At 34.8% G+C, this 17,717-nt stretch overlaps 1 protein-coding gene across 4 annotated transcripts in view; it reads right to left on the reverse strand.

The window, feature by feature from the left end:
* Positions 1-17,717, reverse strand: part of LRP1B (LDL receptor related protein 1B) — a 1,910,230-nt gene that overhangs the window by 469,291 nt on the left and 1,423,222 nt on the right. For all 4 annotated transcript variants that reach the window (XM_045479681.1, XM_045479680.1, XM_045479683.1 and 1 more), the window contains exons 36-37: positions 14,887-15,021; positions 14,178-14,307 (exon numbers count right to left, since the gene is read on the reverse strand). In XM_045479681.1, coding sequence (XP_045335637.1) covers positions 14,178-14,307; positions 14,887-15,021 — 265 coding nt within the window. The remainder of the gene's footprint in view (positions 1-14,177; positions 14,308-14,886; positions 15,022-17,717) is intronic.

A 17,717-nucleotide genomic window follows, 5' to 3' on the forward strand; every position in this document is an offset into this window, starting at 1 on the left:
CACTCAGGCTTTACTAACCCAGGACTGTGGTGTATTCTCTATGTTGTCTCACAAAATATAAACATAATACAATAACATAATAATCTCATATAAAATGCGACTTTTCCTTAGGTATAAGGAATTAGGACAAAGATCTTCATACTTAAAAAACACAGAACAAGCCATGAAAAAAGCCCTAGTATCAAGAAACCAGTCTCTCATTCTTTTTTTCTCTAGTAGTCCCTTTGCATTTTAAATCTGTATTACTTCCATGCAGGAGGCCTGGATGAATAACAATAAAATTAAGAACTAGAATTACTCAAAATAAAACTATTGTGAGTACAGATTTTACTCAAATTTTCAGTAGTGATTAGGTAAATTATCATTATATATGAAGCCAAATCTGACTACAGGAACCACTTTTATGGCTAAACAATTTATCAACTTAATAAAACTAAAAGATTCTATACCTACTTAAGTTAAGCGACATTTTATGAACTTCAGGAAAAGAGTAATTTATTTTCTCCTTAAACCAAAATTAAAAATAACAAATTGAATAGAATTAGCACCGTGAGAACCTTCAGGGATTATAACTAAATGTAGAGAAAGACACTAAGCTTATGAAACTGCAGGGAGAAACTTATGAATAATTTAAGATAGTAATTTACATAGATGTACTTGAGATATCTTTAACGAACATAGATTCTTTGTATCTAAGTGTGATTTTTTCATGAAGGGAATAAATGAAAATCCTTATCACTGGTTTTGAGACCCCACGGAAATTAAGATTCAGTGGCAGCATTACAGACCGACGTCCCCATTTGAGTTCAAAATTTGCTGTAGTGAAATGTTTGTTGAATTGTATGATATAATGAAGGAAACTGCCTTTAGATCCCTAGCTTGGTTAATCTAGCACTTAAGATAACTTCTCAAGTTTATCCCAGACCTAGAAATTTTCAGAATTGTCAAAATGTTATGTTATATAATTGAAGTTTCTCTGGATGATAATTTGTCTTAAACTTTAAATTCCCATACTTACAGGGGCTTGCAGTTACAGATTTAAAATAAAAAAAATTACAAATGGGACATTCAAAAGTGGTTTGAAGGATTATAAGAATACTGTCAGAAATCATCATAACACAAATATCCTTATTATCTTATGAGACACAGTTCTTGGCAGGAAAATGTGCAATGAATGCATACTATGTTCAAGTAGTAATTCCAATTAATTATTGGCATTTGAAAAATAGGCAAAAGATTTAGGAGCACTGGAATTCCCAAAGGCTTAGGATACACTTATAGTCTTCGAAAGTTTACTGAATTGACCATATAACCAGCGTACTGATGTCAGAATTACTTTACATGCAGGTATACTTATCAAGGAAAGCAAATCTTTTTCTATCACAATTAAAGTTGAAAAATATACAAAATATTATAAATGCCAATTTCGAATAAATATTTTTTGAGAAATAAAAGTAACAAGAAAACAAAGCTTTGGCTTTGCTGGGGAAGGGTAAAAAGTGTGAGGTGGAAAAAGAATACTGAATAAGTCTAAATTATCATAAAAGGAATAGTATTAAGGGTGATTCTTATAGATATATGAACAATAGTGAAAAGAAACTAATTTGAATCAATCATTTTCTTTGGGTTTAAGATTCTTAATTTGACTGCTAAACTATTTCCTCTGAACACAGATCTGGGCTGCGATTTTTACAATGAACTCACCATTTTTTCCCATTCTTACGTCCTTCTAGGACAGCATGATTTATATACTTTATCACGTATGCTAAACAAAGATGAGATAACCAAAAATGTCCGTGCAGGCACAAAAATAAAGATCATATAATTCTTTTATAGGCAGTTGCCTTGGTTGAGAAGATTCCTCTGCCACACCAATGGGCAATAGCGAGATACTATATCAGCAAAAAATATAAAAAAACAAACAAACAAACCTACAAATTAACAACAGCAGCTAGCCTTTGTGTGAGCATGAGCTTTTGACAAACTGCTTGTAATTTTCAATGTCTTAGCAGTTTCATTAGAATTACTTAAAACTCATACTAATCGAGTACTTCATAGGCCAACACGTCAATGTCTCAATCTTTAAGGCACATGTAAATAACATACTATAAAAATTTGAATACATTTCACGAATACATGAAATGGCATCCGCATCCCCTCTGAGAGATATACACTGTATGAAGAACCTTCTCTATTCCTGTGAGTGTTTCTTTGCATTTCCTTTTCCTTCATTTATGTGCAATTTTGTTTTGAGAAAGCATTACATGGCAATCCCAAATCACTTTTCAAGTCCTGAATGTATTACTTTTGCTTAGAGGTTCCTATAACATAAAAAGAACTCAAGCACAGATAGAGGGACACTCTGTTAAAAGGAAGAGTCTAGAGACAGTATAACCTTGAGCACTGCTTTTCTTCTTCTTTTTATTTTATTTGTTTATTTATTTTTGTCTGTGGTTTGGTGGATGATTCTCAAATGTATTCTTTCAGTGCAGTCACGTACTCATTCAACCAATATTAATGTTGTTATGTAATGCTAGCAGTTGTTGCTATAAAATGAACTGGACTCAGTGACCCTCATGAAACTCACTGTTTAATGGCAGAGGCAAATGGGCAAAGATTTGCCTTAAGAAAAATGCCAAAAGAAATACTTAAAACTTGCTAGGTGTAAGTCTCTAAGTCGTAAAAGTATAGGCTTCAACACTGAAAATACTGAAGTGCGATGGTGAGAGAAGTTGTCATTTCTATAAGTAACTTCAGAAATTAACTTTTCTTTTGAGCCGAAATAAAGATACAGGCCATCTGGGTCATTCTCTTTCTCTGTTTAAGTCTAAAACAGTATTTACCATTTATTCTACAGGACTTGTTCTGGTTTCTGTTATCCTTAAGTTCTATATCAGATTCCTTCTTGATTCACTACTCTGCAATATTGAGTGACACAATTGTTATGTGTAAGTCCAGCCAATACGGGAGAAATATGAGGAAAAATTCTTCACAAAGAAAAATGTATTTGGCATCTGTGATGATACAGCATATTCTGTTTATAGCCTGCACTATATTTAGTCCCTTATTTTATTTATACCCTGCCTCATTGCACACCCTCTCATTTTAACAAATATATACATATACACATACATGTCTATGTACATATATGATATTGGTTTGCTATTTACATGTTCATAGTGTTTTTCCTGAGTAAATGGTCTATATTTTATTCATTTATAGTATCTCTAATATATAACATTTGATGTTTACCCTTTATGTATTTTCCTATGAAATATTTAATACCTTGACTCCTAGAGCCTAGACTACTAGTACTCATGTGCTGATTCTTAAAACATTACACAGAGATTTCTGATTTGTTTCATGACCTCCGATCTGTCTTATCAGTCATATCCAACCCACCCTGGGTATTCCACATTGAAAGAAGCAGAGACAATTTCTATAGGTGGATAGAGAAATCAATCTTGCAAACTTCTTTTTTACCCTTTACCACAGTTTTATTGGTCAGATCCCTTTAAAAATCAAGGTAAAGTCATGCATTTGTGTGTGGCTATTTCTGGTTTCCATTGATCATGGCTTTGGTGGTCCAGACCAAAAGTTCCCTCTTGAACTAGGAGGTGGCATGACCTTTCTGCACACTCTTTCTCCTCCACCAACCCAAGAGCTACAAGGATAGCCCAGGGCACCTTGATCACTTCCAGTCCTTCTTCCCTCCTTTTAGCAAGGGGAATAAGATCCAAGATTCATGTTTAGACGTTAAGGAATAAAGATAAAGCATATTGTAAAAGATTAGGTGAGCAAAACCTAAGTTTGAAACAAGGGTGTTTGCAGAATATTTGAGAAAATTCCTAGTAAATAATACTGTGACACTTTTCTTTCATTTGTCATTATAATTTGTCTTTATGCCTCTCTTATATACCTGTAGAGAAAGCTGGCTATAATTTGGGGTATAACTGTTTCCAAGTTATTTGACCATCATTGTATCTTAATCTTATATACTAACACCCTGGTTGCACCAGTATTTCAATTGCAAATGAAACTTAATTCTACTTCATTTTTATACGTGTCATCTTGCCTTAAGATAAAAGCATACTCTGAGATATGGTGTTAAAGTATGCGATACACTTGCTATCTCAACAGATGTTAAACTATTGTTAAGCTATGGTGTCTAAAGAAAACAAAATCAGAGTATTTGTGTTTCACTTAGATGTAATATACTACAAGAAGTTAATCAACTTTTTTGGTATCATATGGTGACATACTGTGGTTTCTACTGTAGAAAGTGTTTTTCACATAAAATATATATATTATATTTCAATTTTTTAAATGGAAGTGATGCCTTACCAAAAAATCAATAGAAGGTAGAAACTAATTTTTCAAGCTGAAGTAAATTCATACATGCTTTCTACTTTGTATTTGGCTACATTAAAAAAAAAAAAAAAACTTCAAGTCTCCATTGTTCAAAACGGGCTTCATGCCCACTTTTTCAAGGCACAGTTATCTCTTGGATTCAGCTAATTTACTCCATTATGGTTTACCTTTTCCCCTGGTAATACCACCTACCATGCTTTAACTACAAACAGAATATAAAAATGCTGTACTTTATTCATATGATAAAATTTTGACACTTAAATGTCTATGTAATATTACCTAGAAACCAAAGTTTGGATAACTTTTACATGGACTGTCACTTTTAAGCCTTTTTTCTTTTCTGAACTCAAGTCAGTAAGACGTGGATAATGTATAGGGAGAAACTAATATTTCCAAGTATAATAAACACTTCCCGAAAATGTTTATTTAAAAGTTGTATCAATTCTTAATTATAAATCCTGACAAATATCTACCCATGTGACTTAATTAACAGTTAAGAAATGTTTTTAAGAAGAAGTGAAGGTATGGGGGTAAATGATATTTAAATGAATGCCACATATGTCAAAGATTTCTTGTTTTGTGAAATAAAATATAAATCTTGTTCTGGGGGCTCAAAATTAGGAAATCCAAAAATATTTAATGAGCTCCTCCAGCCGAATCAGTGCTGAGCTCAGAGTTGTAAGAGAAAGATATGGAAGATCTAAGAGACATCTAGAGAGAAGATATGACAGAAGTTAGTGGCAGATAGAAATAGGTGATGAAAGGGGACCCTGGGTGGCTCAGTCAGTTGAGGGTCCGACTTTGGCTCAGGTCATGATCTCAGGGTTCATGGGTTGAGCCCTGCATCAGGCTTTGTGCTGACAGCTTGGAGCCTGGAGCCTGTTATGGATTCTGTGTCTCCCCTCTCTCGCTCTCTGCCCCTCCCCCACTTGTGCTCTGTCTCTCTGTCTCTCAAAAATAAACAAACACTAAAAAAGTTTAAAAAATAAAGAAAGAAATAGATGATGAAAAACTACACAAAGTCTAAAGTAAATTTCAATCTTGTCAGAGCAAAAAGACATGCCATAGTTAGGAAACGAAGTCACTAGACTAGAGGTAGGAGGATATGTAAATTTCTGTAACAGTGGACATTCAAATAAAGATTTTCTAAAGGAAAATGGAAACACAAGTGAAGGGATGAAGATGAGATTTTGGATGTAATGCAGTAATTAAAGTAAAAAAAACATGACAATACATAGTAAAGGGTAAATATAGCAAGAGAGAGAATGGCATACAAAGACATATAAGGAGAGAGATTATGCAAAGGACGTATATGGAATAGGTTAGATACAGCAAGAAAACTCAGATTTAGAGAAAGTAACAGAGAAAATAAAGTCTTGAGTGGATAATCAATGGAGAAATATATCAAACAGAAGGCAAACGGTGTGAAATCTGGAAAAAATCTGAATTCGGCTATGGATAACTTTTAACAATTCTGGAAAGAAGAGAACTTCTTTATTCTAAGTTAAGAAGTAAACATGCAGAGAAAAATAAGTTGCTGTGTTTTTTGTTTGTTTGTGTTTGATGTGTTTGTGTTTGTTGCGGGGGAGTCAAATAGCAGAGATCTGATGCTATTTGGAAGAAATGGGAAAGGTTTCATTGAAAGGACTAGTTAAAGATGATAGAATAGAAGAGTTACTGCATGAGAAACCAGAGGAAATAAATGCCATTAAAGTGAAGAAGATTTAAGTAAGAAGGACAACTTTCTCTGAGGTTATACTCACTTATTTCAAAACATTTACAGCATGAATTCACACATCCTATTTTCTTGTACCACCACATAATCACTATCACAATTAACCACCAAATTTATTTAATTGTTTTACTACTCACTGAAAACTTTGCCATCTTCTCCCTCCACTGCTGACATTCTTAGGGACTTTATGACTCATGTTGATGACCTTGTGAACATCTCAGTTCATGGTTCACCTCATCTGTTCCAAGGACTTCCACCTCTCCTTTGCCTCTGCCTTACATAAGCAAGGCCATGCACAAATTTTAAGTAACACATGAGACAGCTCGATTTCCAATTTTACCAATTCTAAAATCATCTCTTATTTTGTTGAGTTGTCTTGGTCATTAATGTCCTAACTCCTTACTCTGACCTTAATCTGCTGCTTTTGGTTTCCTTGATTGCATCACTAACTTCTAGACCTCAGCTCCTGACTGGCAACCTAAGGTTATTCCATTACAATTCAACTTTGAGTCTGTCATCTCACGCTCCCTTTTTGACTCATTTTTTTCCTTTTTTTTCCCCTCGCTACTTCTAAACTGCTGAATGTTATTATTCAAGGTCATAGAAACATACTGATTACATTCTAGAAATCCATCCGAGCTAAACTCACGTTGCTTTAAATTCTTTTGTTCATATTCTATTCAGCACAAGTTTCAGCAAAACTTACCTATTTATTTAAAGCTGCTAACCTTACTCATACTATCATCTATGACTTTCTTCAATTTCAGTAATTTAATTGCTAAAATATATTCTACTGCCATATCCTATCTTTTCATTCCGTCTCCAAAACTAGAAGGGGGAGAGAAATTCTCCTAATTCAATGTTCCTGCTTAAATTTACCTCATCTCATCCTTTCAGTAACCAAAAAGGACATAGGTATTTGAGATTAAGATATTTCAAAAGATCTCAAAGGTAGGAAACATCTAACCTGTGGTTCCCAACTGTAGTATACACTTGGTACTCCACCTAGACACTCTCAGATCTTGTTTCCTAGTTCTATGCACTTCAGTGCACGGTTTCTGTGTCCTTTGCCTCTTACAGTTCTTACAGGCACTTTTCTTAAGAGGACCTGTCCTCTTAAGCCACAACTCTTCTTTCACAAGTAGTGCTGAGAGTTAGAAATCTTGGGAGTGTATGTCTCCCAAGGGTCGCCCCTTTCCAATGCTTGGGTGGGAGTTTGAAAGTAAAGTTCCCTTGCTTTGAAGTAAATTTTATACTCCGGAGATCCACAAGTTATCAGGCTGAGACCCAGACTTTTGCTCACAGTTGAATCTTTGTTTGTCCTTCCCCTTTCCTACTCTGCTTCTCTCTTACTTCCTGAACTGAATTCTCATTCCAGGATCTGTTTCTTGAATACCTGATGTAAGATGTAAATTTTGTCCATCTGCTTTCTGGTCCCCTATTCTTCTTGTTCCACCCTATTACTTCTTCCTTGTCTAAGTTCCAACTACACTCTCTGGAACTTGCCTTCGTGTCAGTTTCTTCCCCTCTGCCTATGAACTTGTAGAGTACCCCCTCACTCCTATACTAAAGAAAACTTCCTCTATATTCTACTGTCTTCTCAACATTTCTGTTTTTCCTACTTTCCCTTCATTGCCCAAGTTTCTGTCACTGGAGACTAAATATGCTAGCTCTACTTTCTAATTATCTGTCACTTACTCGATCTTTATATTTGGCCTCTGTCTTTAGCAATTTCTGGAAATTGATAAAAATTAATAATGTCATCTCCATCATCGATTGCACATTCTGTTCTCTGCTTTAATCCCCCCTAAATTCTTTACCGCGGGCACACTGTTCTTCCTGGAGTGGTCTTCCCTTGACTTTCATGATACAGTAATTTTCTGAGGACTTGAAATGGTTATTTTTCCCTCTTTTGCCTTATTGCTGGCTTTGTTTTCCACTCTTTTAATCACTTCATCCCCTAACAATAAACATTCTCTCTCTCTCTCTCTCTCTTTTTTTTTTTTTTTTTTTGTCTTTAGACTTCTTTTTTTCTGTACTCTTTCTTGGGTAATCTCATCCATCACCATGGTTTATTGCAGAGTCTAAACTGTTGAAATAAAACAAAGTAACTTTATATTTATGCAACTCCTGATTCCATTTATGCTCTACTGAAAAGCTCTTCTCCAGAATATGCTATCTCAGGAAGAATCCAGGACTTCCAAGACTATTTTAGTTAAAAGAACAAATAATATTGTTAAGATTTTTTTTTCTGGTACAAAAGATGGGATCTTTCTGAATCCAATCTTTTATTTCATATGTATTTTATTTTATTTTATTTATTTTTTTTTTCAACGTTTATTTGCTTTCGGGACAGAGAGAGACAGAGCATGAACGGGGGAGGGGCAGAGAGAGAGGGAAACACAGAATAGGAAACAGGCTCCAGGCTCTGAGCCATCAGCCCAGAGCCCGACGCGGGGCTCGAACTCCCGGACCGCGAGATCGTGACCTGGCTGAAGTCGGACGCTTAACCGACTGCGCCACCCAGGCGCCCCTATTTCATGTGTATTTTAAAGTTTTCTTCCCTCTCACCAACTTTGATTGGAAGACTTGCAGTGAGAAAGTGCCTTATTTTTTTTCTTTCCTTTCCATTTGCTTCTTTTTTCTTTCTTTTAGTCTCCCCTTTACATATTTGCCTCCAGCTTTCTCAATTACTTGGCTTGAGGGTGAAGAAAAAAACCCCTCCCCCATAACAATCTGTCTCAGATGGTAACTATTTCTAAGAATTCCCCAGTTTAAAGAATGCTACAACTTCAATAAACTCATCCCACTTCTATCATTGCTTATGTGACTTGTTTGGGATCAGGGAGAAGGCTTAGGACAGAGGGTCTAGGACTATTTTAGATTCCACTTGGTAAACTGGAAAAAAAATGTCTTCATGGTAATTCCCTTAATATGTGGGGAATTCCGTTGCCGATCTTACGGCCCCAATTTATCCCAGCTGCATCATGGCTCTTCCCTATGTAGCTATACACTTGCCAATGGCCTTTCCTTTGCCACTACCAATTCTTTGCTTATTCTATTTCTTCATATAATGTAATCTCAGCCCATCTCAGAAACCTCTCTCCTTGGGGTGCCTGGGTGGCTCAGTGGATAGAGTGACTGACTTTGGCTCAGGTTACGATCTCATAGCTCGTGGGTTCTAGCCCCGCATCGGGCTCTGTACTGACAGCTCAGAGCCTGGAGCCTGCTTCTGATTCTGTGTCTCCCTCTCTCTCTGCCCCTAACCCACTCACATTCTGTCTCTCTCTCAAAAGTAAATAAACATTAAAAAAAAATTAAAAAAAAAAAAAAAGAAACCTCTCTCCTTCAAGTCATCTTCTACCCTCACTTGGATTACTTACGAAATTTTGTATTTGTTTAGACTGTAAGTTTAAACAGAAAACTCAGTTGTGAACAGAAGCAGCCTCTTAATTATACTATCATACTTCACGGCGCCCACCAGCGTCTTTCACATAGTAAGCAGCCCTATTTTGTCAAAATGTACTGAATTGAAGGCTGAAGATGTGATGGAGATGCACTGACATGACCTCGCACACAGCGTGTGATGCACTCGGTAAATGTGTGTGTTTTTTGTTTTGTTTTTTTTTAATAAACTGACAGAAAGTAGAGTATATGTGGGTTCCTTTGCATGATGATCTCAATCACCCTAGAGAGAAGTAGGTATATTTATATGCTAAGGTGGCTATGGAGATATAAAAATATACTTAAGGAAAAGAAGATGTAGAATAACAACTTGAGGGTATATACTAGGTTTCAAGTAGCAGATTGGCAAGTAGCAGCAGCAAGAGGCCTGCTAAACTGAACTGCATGAATCTATAATAGGCCAGGCACAAGGAAGTCACTATCATACAAATGAAGTGTTCAGCTTATTACAAATACAAAGGGAAGAAATTCTTTATTAGAAACCAACTCATTTCCTATGTATCTATGGGATTTCATAACACTCAAATTATATTTTTTCTTGCCATTAGAATACTTATTCGCAATATAGCAAATGATCAATTTTTCTCTATAGAGGCTATAATGATTCATTGTTTGATTATAAATTAGAACTTAAAAATATATTTTTTAAATACTTTAATAGAGTACATTTTTATTTTCAAGTTTATGAGGGTGCTGTGGACATGATCAATTGAGTCACGTTGTCTTATTCTTGGAATTAAACAAGATCACACCCTCCCGTCCTAGTCTTAATATGCCCCTTTGTCCATGGGCACGTGGTGGTAGGCAACAGACTCAACAGTAGAAGAAGTCAGATCCAGCTCAAAATTATTTTGTAAGCTTCCTTTCCTAATTTTTTTCCCAGCATTTTCTCATTATTGTTTACTCTTTCACTTACAGTTCTAACCTTAATTTTTCAATACAATTTTATCCTGAAACTGTTAGAACTGCTTTTTTATATGTTTGATATTTTTGGTTATTAATTTCTGTCATGCCTGCCACTATAAACGTATATGTGTAACATGTAGCACACACAAATGCATATCCATACAATGTAGCATGATTTTTGGAGATTGGAAAAACCTAACTCCCACATATCATCTTGATAACAGAATAGTACTTAAAATAGCTGACTCAGTTTCCTTATCTGTTAAGTGGAGGAAATAATAACACTCTAGGTTTGTTGTCAGCTTTTAATAGATGTGACATCTATTTACATTCCAGAAGGATAATTCAGCTACTACATGAAGAACAGACTGTAGGAGTACAAGGGAATAAGATGGTAAACCACGATCGAGAAATGTTGGCAAAGGTGAGAATGGCTCAGGTTATAGTTAACAATGGAAATTATGAGAAGTATATAAAATATGAATGCATTTAGAAGCCAAAGGCAATATAATTCCTAGTATATTGGATACAGGGCATATGAGAGAGATACCAAAGATCATACCAAGTGTTTTGACCTAAGCAACTAAAATAAGAGAATTGGCATTAACTAATGTAGAACTCACAATTGTAGAGAAAGATTCAGTTTAGTTTTGAGCCTGTTAAGGATAAGATTTCTGGTAGATCGTCTTTTAGTTAGTAAACCCTTATCAATTTAAAAGCTGAAAACAATAACAATTTAATTACTTCTGCATCTGCAACTTGATCAGAGCTCAGCAGGAATAACTCACCCCTTATTCACACTGACGGGTGGTGACACCAAGGCTGAGGTAACCTAAGAGCTAGGGACTGGGATCATTTAGGTTCACTCACTCAACATGTCCAGCAGTTGGTGCTGGCTGTCAACTTGGACCTTAGCTAGAGTTATTGGTGGGAACTACACTGGTCCCTCCAAGGGGTTGCTTGGCTTGCTCACAGCAGAGTGGCTGGTCTCTAAGAGCTTCCCAAGAGAACTATGTGGAAGTTTTATCTTCTTTTATGATGTAGCCTCAGATTTTACAATGTATCACTTCCATAATAGTCATAGGCCCACCCAAATTCCAGTATATGAAAAAGATGTTCCCCTTTTCTGTTTGCAAGAGTCAATGTCGCATTTTAAGAAGAGCATGTGGAATGCCAGATATTATCGTAATCATCTTGGAAAATAAAATCGGCCACAGCCCTCTAATTGAAAATGTTGAATAAGCAATATATAAAAACATAAAAATCTAGAGTTTAGAGTGAGGTATGGCTATAAACATTTTAAAATCTTTAGCATTTAGGGGGGATGAGACCACCACAGAAGAGAAAAACACCAAAGACTGAGATGTGGGGAACTCCAGCATTAAGGTGTCAAAGAAAAAAAAGAACTAACAAAGGAGAGTGTGTTGGAATGACTACGAAATAGAACAATCAGGAGAACTGGTTTCCTTCTTCCCCATATTGTCTCTTGAAATCCACCTCTCCTTGAGACCTGCCCTAGTATTAGAAACTGAGCTTGTTTAGATATGCAGTATATCCTGTTTGGTCTGGGAACTTATGCCAGCTCAGTTGATGAAATATAACTTGTCTAAGTATGTCAAAATAATCTCTTCCCTTTGGGTATTGACTGGTCTAAGGATGGGCATGTAACCCATTTCCGGTTAAGGGAAAACAAAGGAACTGACATGAAAACTTTTCCCAAATAAAACCAGAAGATCTAGCAAGGAAAAGGTGTTTTATCTTATCTCCCTCCTCCTTAAGTCTAAACATACTCCCTGAAGATTTATCAAGCATGTTATAACATGGGACCATAACAACAAGTATAAGACAAAATATAACCTAGTGAAGATGGCAACTGAAAAAGGTAGAAAGAGAAATCCCTATAGACTTCCACTCTAACGTTTTGCATTCAAGAGCAATTCTTTACCAATGCAGCTTTTTCAATTTATATATGGTAATCTTTGCTTGAAGTGTGACAAACTGTTGGTGTTATTTCCCTCTCTTATATTAACCTTCTTTGTTTTTTTTTTTTATCATACTAACGCCATGACTTATTTTTATAGCATCTGTCAAGAACATAAAGCAAATGATGATATTGGAAAAACTACATACAACCTATAACAAATAAAAGCTTTTAGACTTTCATGAGAGTTGAACTGATATTTTACATATATAGACTCCATTCTAAATCAGTGTTTAGATAACGCTGTGTATCTAATACACCCTGGTCCACTTTTTTACCCCTCCAAAAGTAAGAGGAGTTGTATTAACTTAAAAAATATCCACTCTTTAAAAACAAAGAAACAAAAAACCCTTAAGTCAAATCATACTAGCAGTGAAAGAAACACTGTGGTGTGAAGTTATATAGTTTTGTAATAGGACTACTTCTGTATTATTGCTTAAGAAAAAAGCAGTTATCAGTCAGCAGCTTATTCTTTACCAGCCAGTATACTAAGCCCTGGGGATAGAGAAATAAAGCAAACACACATGACTATTCTCCTCATAGCACAGTAAAGAATAGAGACATTACCAAGTCCAGTGAAAAAATAGAGCTACTAAGCAAATAAATATAAGCAAATAAGCAAATATTAATGCACAGAATTTATAAAAAATGAAAGTACTAGGTACTTTGGTGTCACAGAACAGAATTATCTGATCTATTTACAAAGCCAGGGAAAAACAAATAAAATTTAGCAAAGTAGGAAAGAAAACATTGCCAATAAAGAGATTATTCAAAGACTAGGAGTAGAAGAGAATAGGAAATATGTGAACATATTTTTAAAACTATGAAGTCCAGAGATTGACTGTGATACCAAAGAGGCAGTAGCAGGAGTTTGCGACTGAATATTTACATAAGACCTGATGAAGAAGGATCACAACAGAAATTATGGACTTTTCACAAAATCAATGGGAATCCCTTGAAAGGATTTATGCAAGCTTTATATTAAAAGAAAAAAAAAGCAAAAAGCAAAAAAAAAAAACGTCACTCTGCCTTTAATGTTAGGAGATCAATTGTGAAGTCACTGCAGTGGTGTATGTGTAAGATAAGAACAGATTTAACTACAGTGGAAGTAGCAAAGATGGAATGTGGTAGATTGATAATATTTAGAAAAAAAATATTAACAGAATTTGATGGCAGATTGAATTCACTTCCATTTTAGATATGCACAATTTGAGTGCCTATGAAACAACCAAATGGAAAAACAGAGATGTCAAAGAGGCAGGTAGACATATTTATCTGGAACTCCAGGGGAAAAAAAAAAAATACAATGTTTGGAATGAACATGTTGCATGGCCATCACAGACTTGTAAATGGAAACCGAAGCTTTAGAAATATTGAAGATTGAAGTTGGCTATCATTCATTCAGCAAATAATTGAGTACCTGTTTTGTAAACAGTCATAGGGCAGAACTTTAAATTGAGAATCTAGAAATATATTGGTATACTTACTTGGATTTACACATACATTAAAGAAACACATAATAAATATGACCCCATCAAATACGTACTAAAATATACACCATGGAGTGAAAATAAACTTTTTCTTGTGGTTAGGTAAGATACTGAGTTTTGTTTCAAACATTATAACTAAAAATAAATATTAATATGGACATCTGGATTTTTTAAATGAAACTTACAAAAACTCACTTAAACTCAAGGTACACATAAAGCTTAAAATTACCCTTTCTCTGGGTGCACAGCTATAGATCTTGGTTGATCCAGGCCTTGGGAAATAATTACATAACGGAAAGAGCCATTGAGTCTTGCAACTTCAATTAAGTTGAAACCATGGTCTGTCCAATATATGTTACCTAGGAGAAATACAGATGTGTTTATAACATAGTTGTGAGAAAGAAAATGATTTATTAGTTATGACTAAAATTAACTTTCTGAGCATTCACATAACTATCAAGAAATCATTTACTTCCTATATTTATTTTTATGTGTGCATTTCCTAAGCAGAAAGCTGTAAATAAACTAATATGCAAATACTTTCTAATCTCACACATCTGTAGTTTAAACCATATAATGAAACATTTATGTGTTACAAATAAGTTGAAACTTCTCACCTAAAGAAGGGATCTATTTTAACTTTCTACTGACTGCAGGCAAAAGAGAACTTCTGACACTTTTGTTTACCTGCCTCACAGTTCTCAGGAGATTTGGGCAAAGTTACCACTACATAATCTACTTCTGCATAAAAACACTTGTCCAAAGGCTCAAAAGCATTAGAAAGAATGAAGCCAAGAGCAAAAGAGACTATTTATCCCTGTGGCTAGAAGCACAAAAAAAAAAAATTGTTATGAGTCGGAAACAGAATTTTTATGAAGGAGATTGAGACCCTAACAAAATAGGTGTGAAATGAAAACGGAAAAAGCCATGGATTATACCAGCAATCCAGTCAATAGCTATCCCCTCCACTCTTCCCAAGCCATTGGTAATGATATCTTCTTTCCAAGTCTGATCTCTTTTAGCTCGGCTAATTTTATTGAAGCCCATGTCTGTCCAGTAGATGGTATCATTTTCTATGGATAAGACAGAAAGAAAAAAAAACAAAAACAAAAAACATACACATACACTATAAAAGGTATCGATACATTGATATATGTATTAGGATCACATTGCATTAGTATTTTGGGTATACTACGTGTATAAATAGTTTTCAGGACAATTTATTAAAACAAATAGTAATAAATATATTAAAACAACATGAAAGGACCTAGTCAAATGAATTTTTAAAGTACTTTTGAAATATATATGGAAATGACCTATCACATCCTTTATTATTTTTTCTTCATTTTCCTACTCATTTTAACTCAATAAATACTTATCCCACATTATTTGGCAATCTTGATATCAAACCATGCTATTTTGGACCACAGTTTTTGTCTTCACACCCATACCTGTGTCTGAGTCCTCTAAATATAAAAAAGAATACTATTGGAGACAATCAACAAAGTCTCAAAGTAGAGAGAGAATGGAAAAGAAACATAAGGGCATTTCAACTGCATCAAGAGTGTTTTAAGCATAAGGTCATTCAAAATGTATAAAGCCTTAAAAATGCCCTAGCATCCAATTATTCCTTCTGAGGAGCTGGTTTCCCAAATGTCAACTGCAAACCCCTTACATTATTTTTCAAACTCTCATTGGACAAATGGGCTTAAGCATACTTGAAAAATGGCTTTATCCTATCATAGAGTCTTTAAATAACAGTGCTTTTTGAATATTTGAATGAAAAATGTGTCTAAAGATTATAAATGAAATATATTATATGTGCATGCATATGCATAAAGGGTAGCAATTATAGACCAATGATTTTAAAAATAGCCACCAGAAAGATGCTGGGGACAAATCATTAAATAATAAATTTGCCACCAACTAAGTAAGTTTTCATGTTGTGACCTACGTGGCCATTTGAAGAACAAATCCTTTAAGACCAATATAATTTCCCTCTGGCACAGTGACAGACTATGGAAATAAAGAAAAAGCAATTAGTATAATAAAGCCATTTATCAGTAAGTTTTGAGATTCCATTTCTATTAAAATACAGTCTAAACTCTTGGCCTAATTGAAAAAAGATTCCAAAACCCCCTTGTTCTCAAGAATGGTTAAGTCAGATATGTAATTGTTTGAAGCAGAGCAGGTAACATTTTCAAACATATATCTGGAAAGCAAAAATTTGTTTGATATTTCCAATTTTGTAAAAGTATTAGTTAACATGATTTCATTTTGAAAGAGTGAATCAATCAACAACAAGCATTATTTTTGCATGAGCACTAAGCATTATACCTAATCCAAATCTCTTCCACAAATGTTAGACCCATATATCTAACTGCCCACTTTGTATCTCCACTTGTAGCTAGACAAGGAAATCTTGGTATACGAAGGACAAATTCTGGATTTCTACTGTAAACACCCTTGTCTTATAATCTTCCACAAAGCAACTCCACATGTCACAACAGTATGATAGATGGCATCTCCATCCTTTGTTTCTTGAGCTAAAAACCTCATATTATCCTTGATTACTTTTTCTCAAACATCACATCTAATCCATCACCCCAATATTCTCATATTCAATCTATTACCTATTAGTTTTGCCCTTTTTATTCTTCTTTCAAATCATATCCATCATCCAACCACCTCTCATACACTCCACTGCTTATAATGTAATCCAAACTATTATTAACTCTTGCCTAAAGTACAGTTGACTCTTGAACAACCTGAGTTTGAACTGTGTGTGTCTACTTACATGTGGATTTCTTTCAATAAATACATTGAACAATATTGATATAGGCACTGACACACAATTTATCTTGTAAACAGATGATATAAACTCACAGCATCAATAAATTCAGTACTTTCCGTACTGTAAATGTATTTCTCTTACATTTTTCTTAATAACCTTTTCTTTTTCTAGCTTCCTTTATTGTAAGAATATAGTATATAATACATTGAACATACATACGAAATATGTGTTAAAAGTATGTGTTAATTATGTTATTGGTAAGGTGTCTAGCCAATAGTAGGCTATTAGTAGTTAAGTTCTGAGGGAGTCAAAAGTTATATGCAGATTTTCAACTGTGCAGGGGTTAACCCCATTATTGTCCAAGGTCAACTGTATTGCAAATAGCTTCCTAACTTATTGTCCTGCTTCACTTTTGCCTCAGTACTCCCCTTTCCTCCCCAGTCCTTTTTCTACTTAGGGGCCATTGTTACCCTTTGAAAAGGTAAACAAGATCATTTCTCTCCCTTCCACTCAAACTCTCTAATCATTTGCCATCTCATCCAAGGTAAAATTAAATTTCCCTCCCATGACTTTCATCATCTACACACACCCTTCAACCCACTCTCACCTGACATCCTTCCACTCTCCCCCTCGCTCATTATCTCTGGTAACACAGATCTTCCTCTTCCTAACACAAACCAAATACTATCAGTCTAAGATTCTTTATATTACTATTTTTGTTTGGAAGCACTTTCCTCAGTTATCTGCACAGCCCTGTCTTAGCTTAGCCCTTCTTACTGAAACTTTCCCTGACTACTCTATAAAACATTATTTTCTGGGCATGTTCTACGCCCCTTACCAAACCTATTTTTGTCCTTAGCATTTATTACTGTCAAACCCATTATATATTGGTTTGTTTCTTTAGCGTCTGTCTTATCTCACAGAAATGTAATCTTTGTGAGGGTTGGGGCTTTATTTTGTTTACTGCTTTATCCC

The sequence above is a fragment of the Leopardus geoffroyi genome, chromosome C1, assembly GCF_018350155.1.
Source record: "Leopardus geoffroyi isolate Oge1 chromosome C1, O.geoffroyi_Oge1_pat1.0, whole genome shotgun sequence".
NCBI classification, from domain to species: domain Eukaryota; kingdom Metazoa; phylum Chordata; class Mammalia; order Carnivora; family Felidae; genus Leopardus; species Leopardus geoffroyi.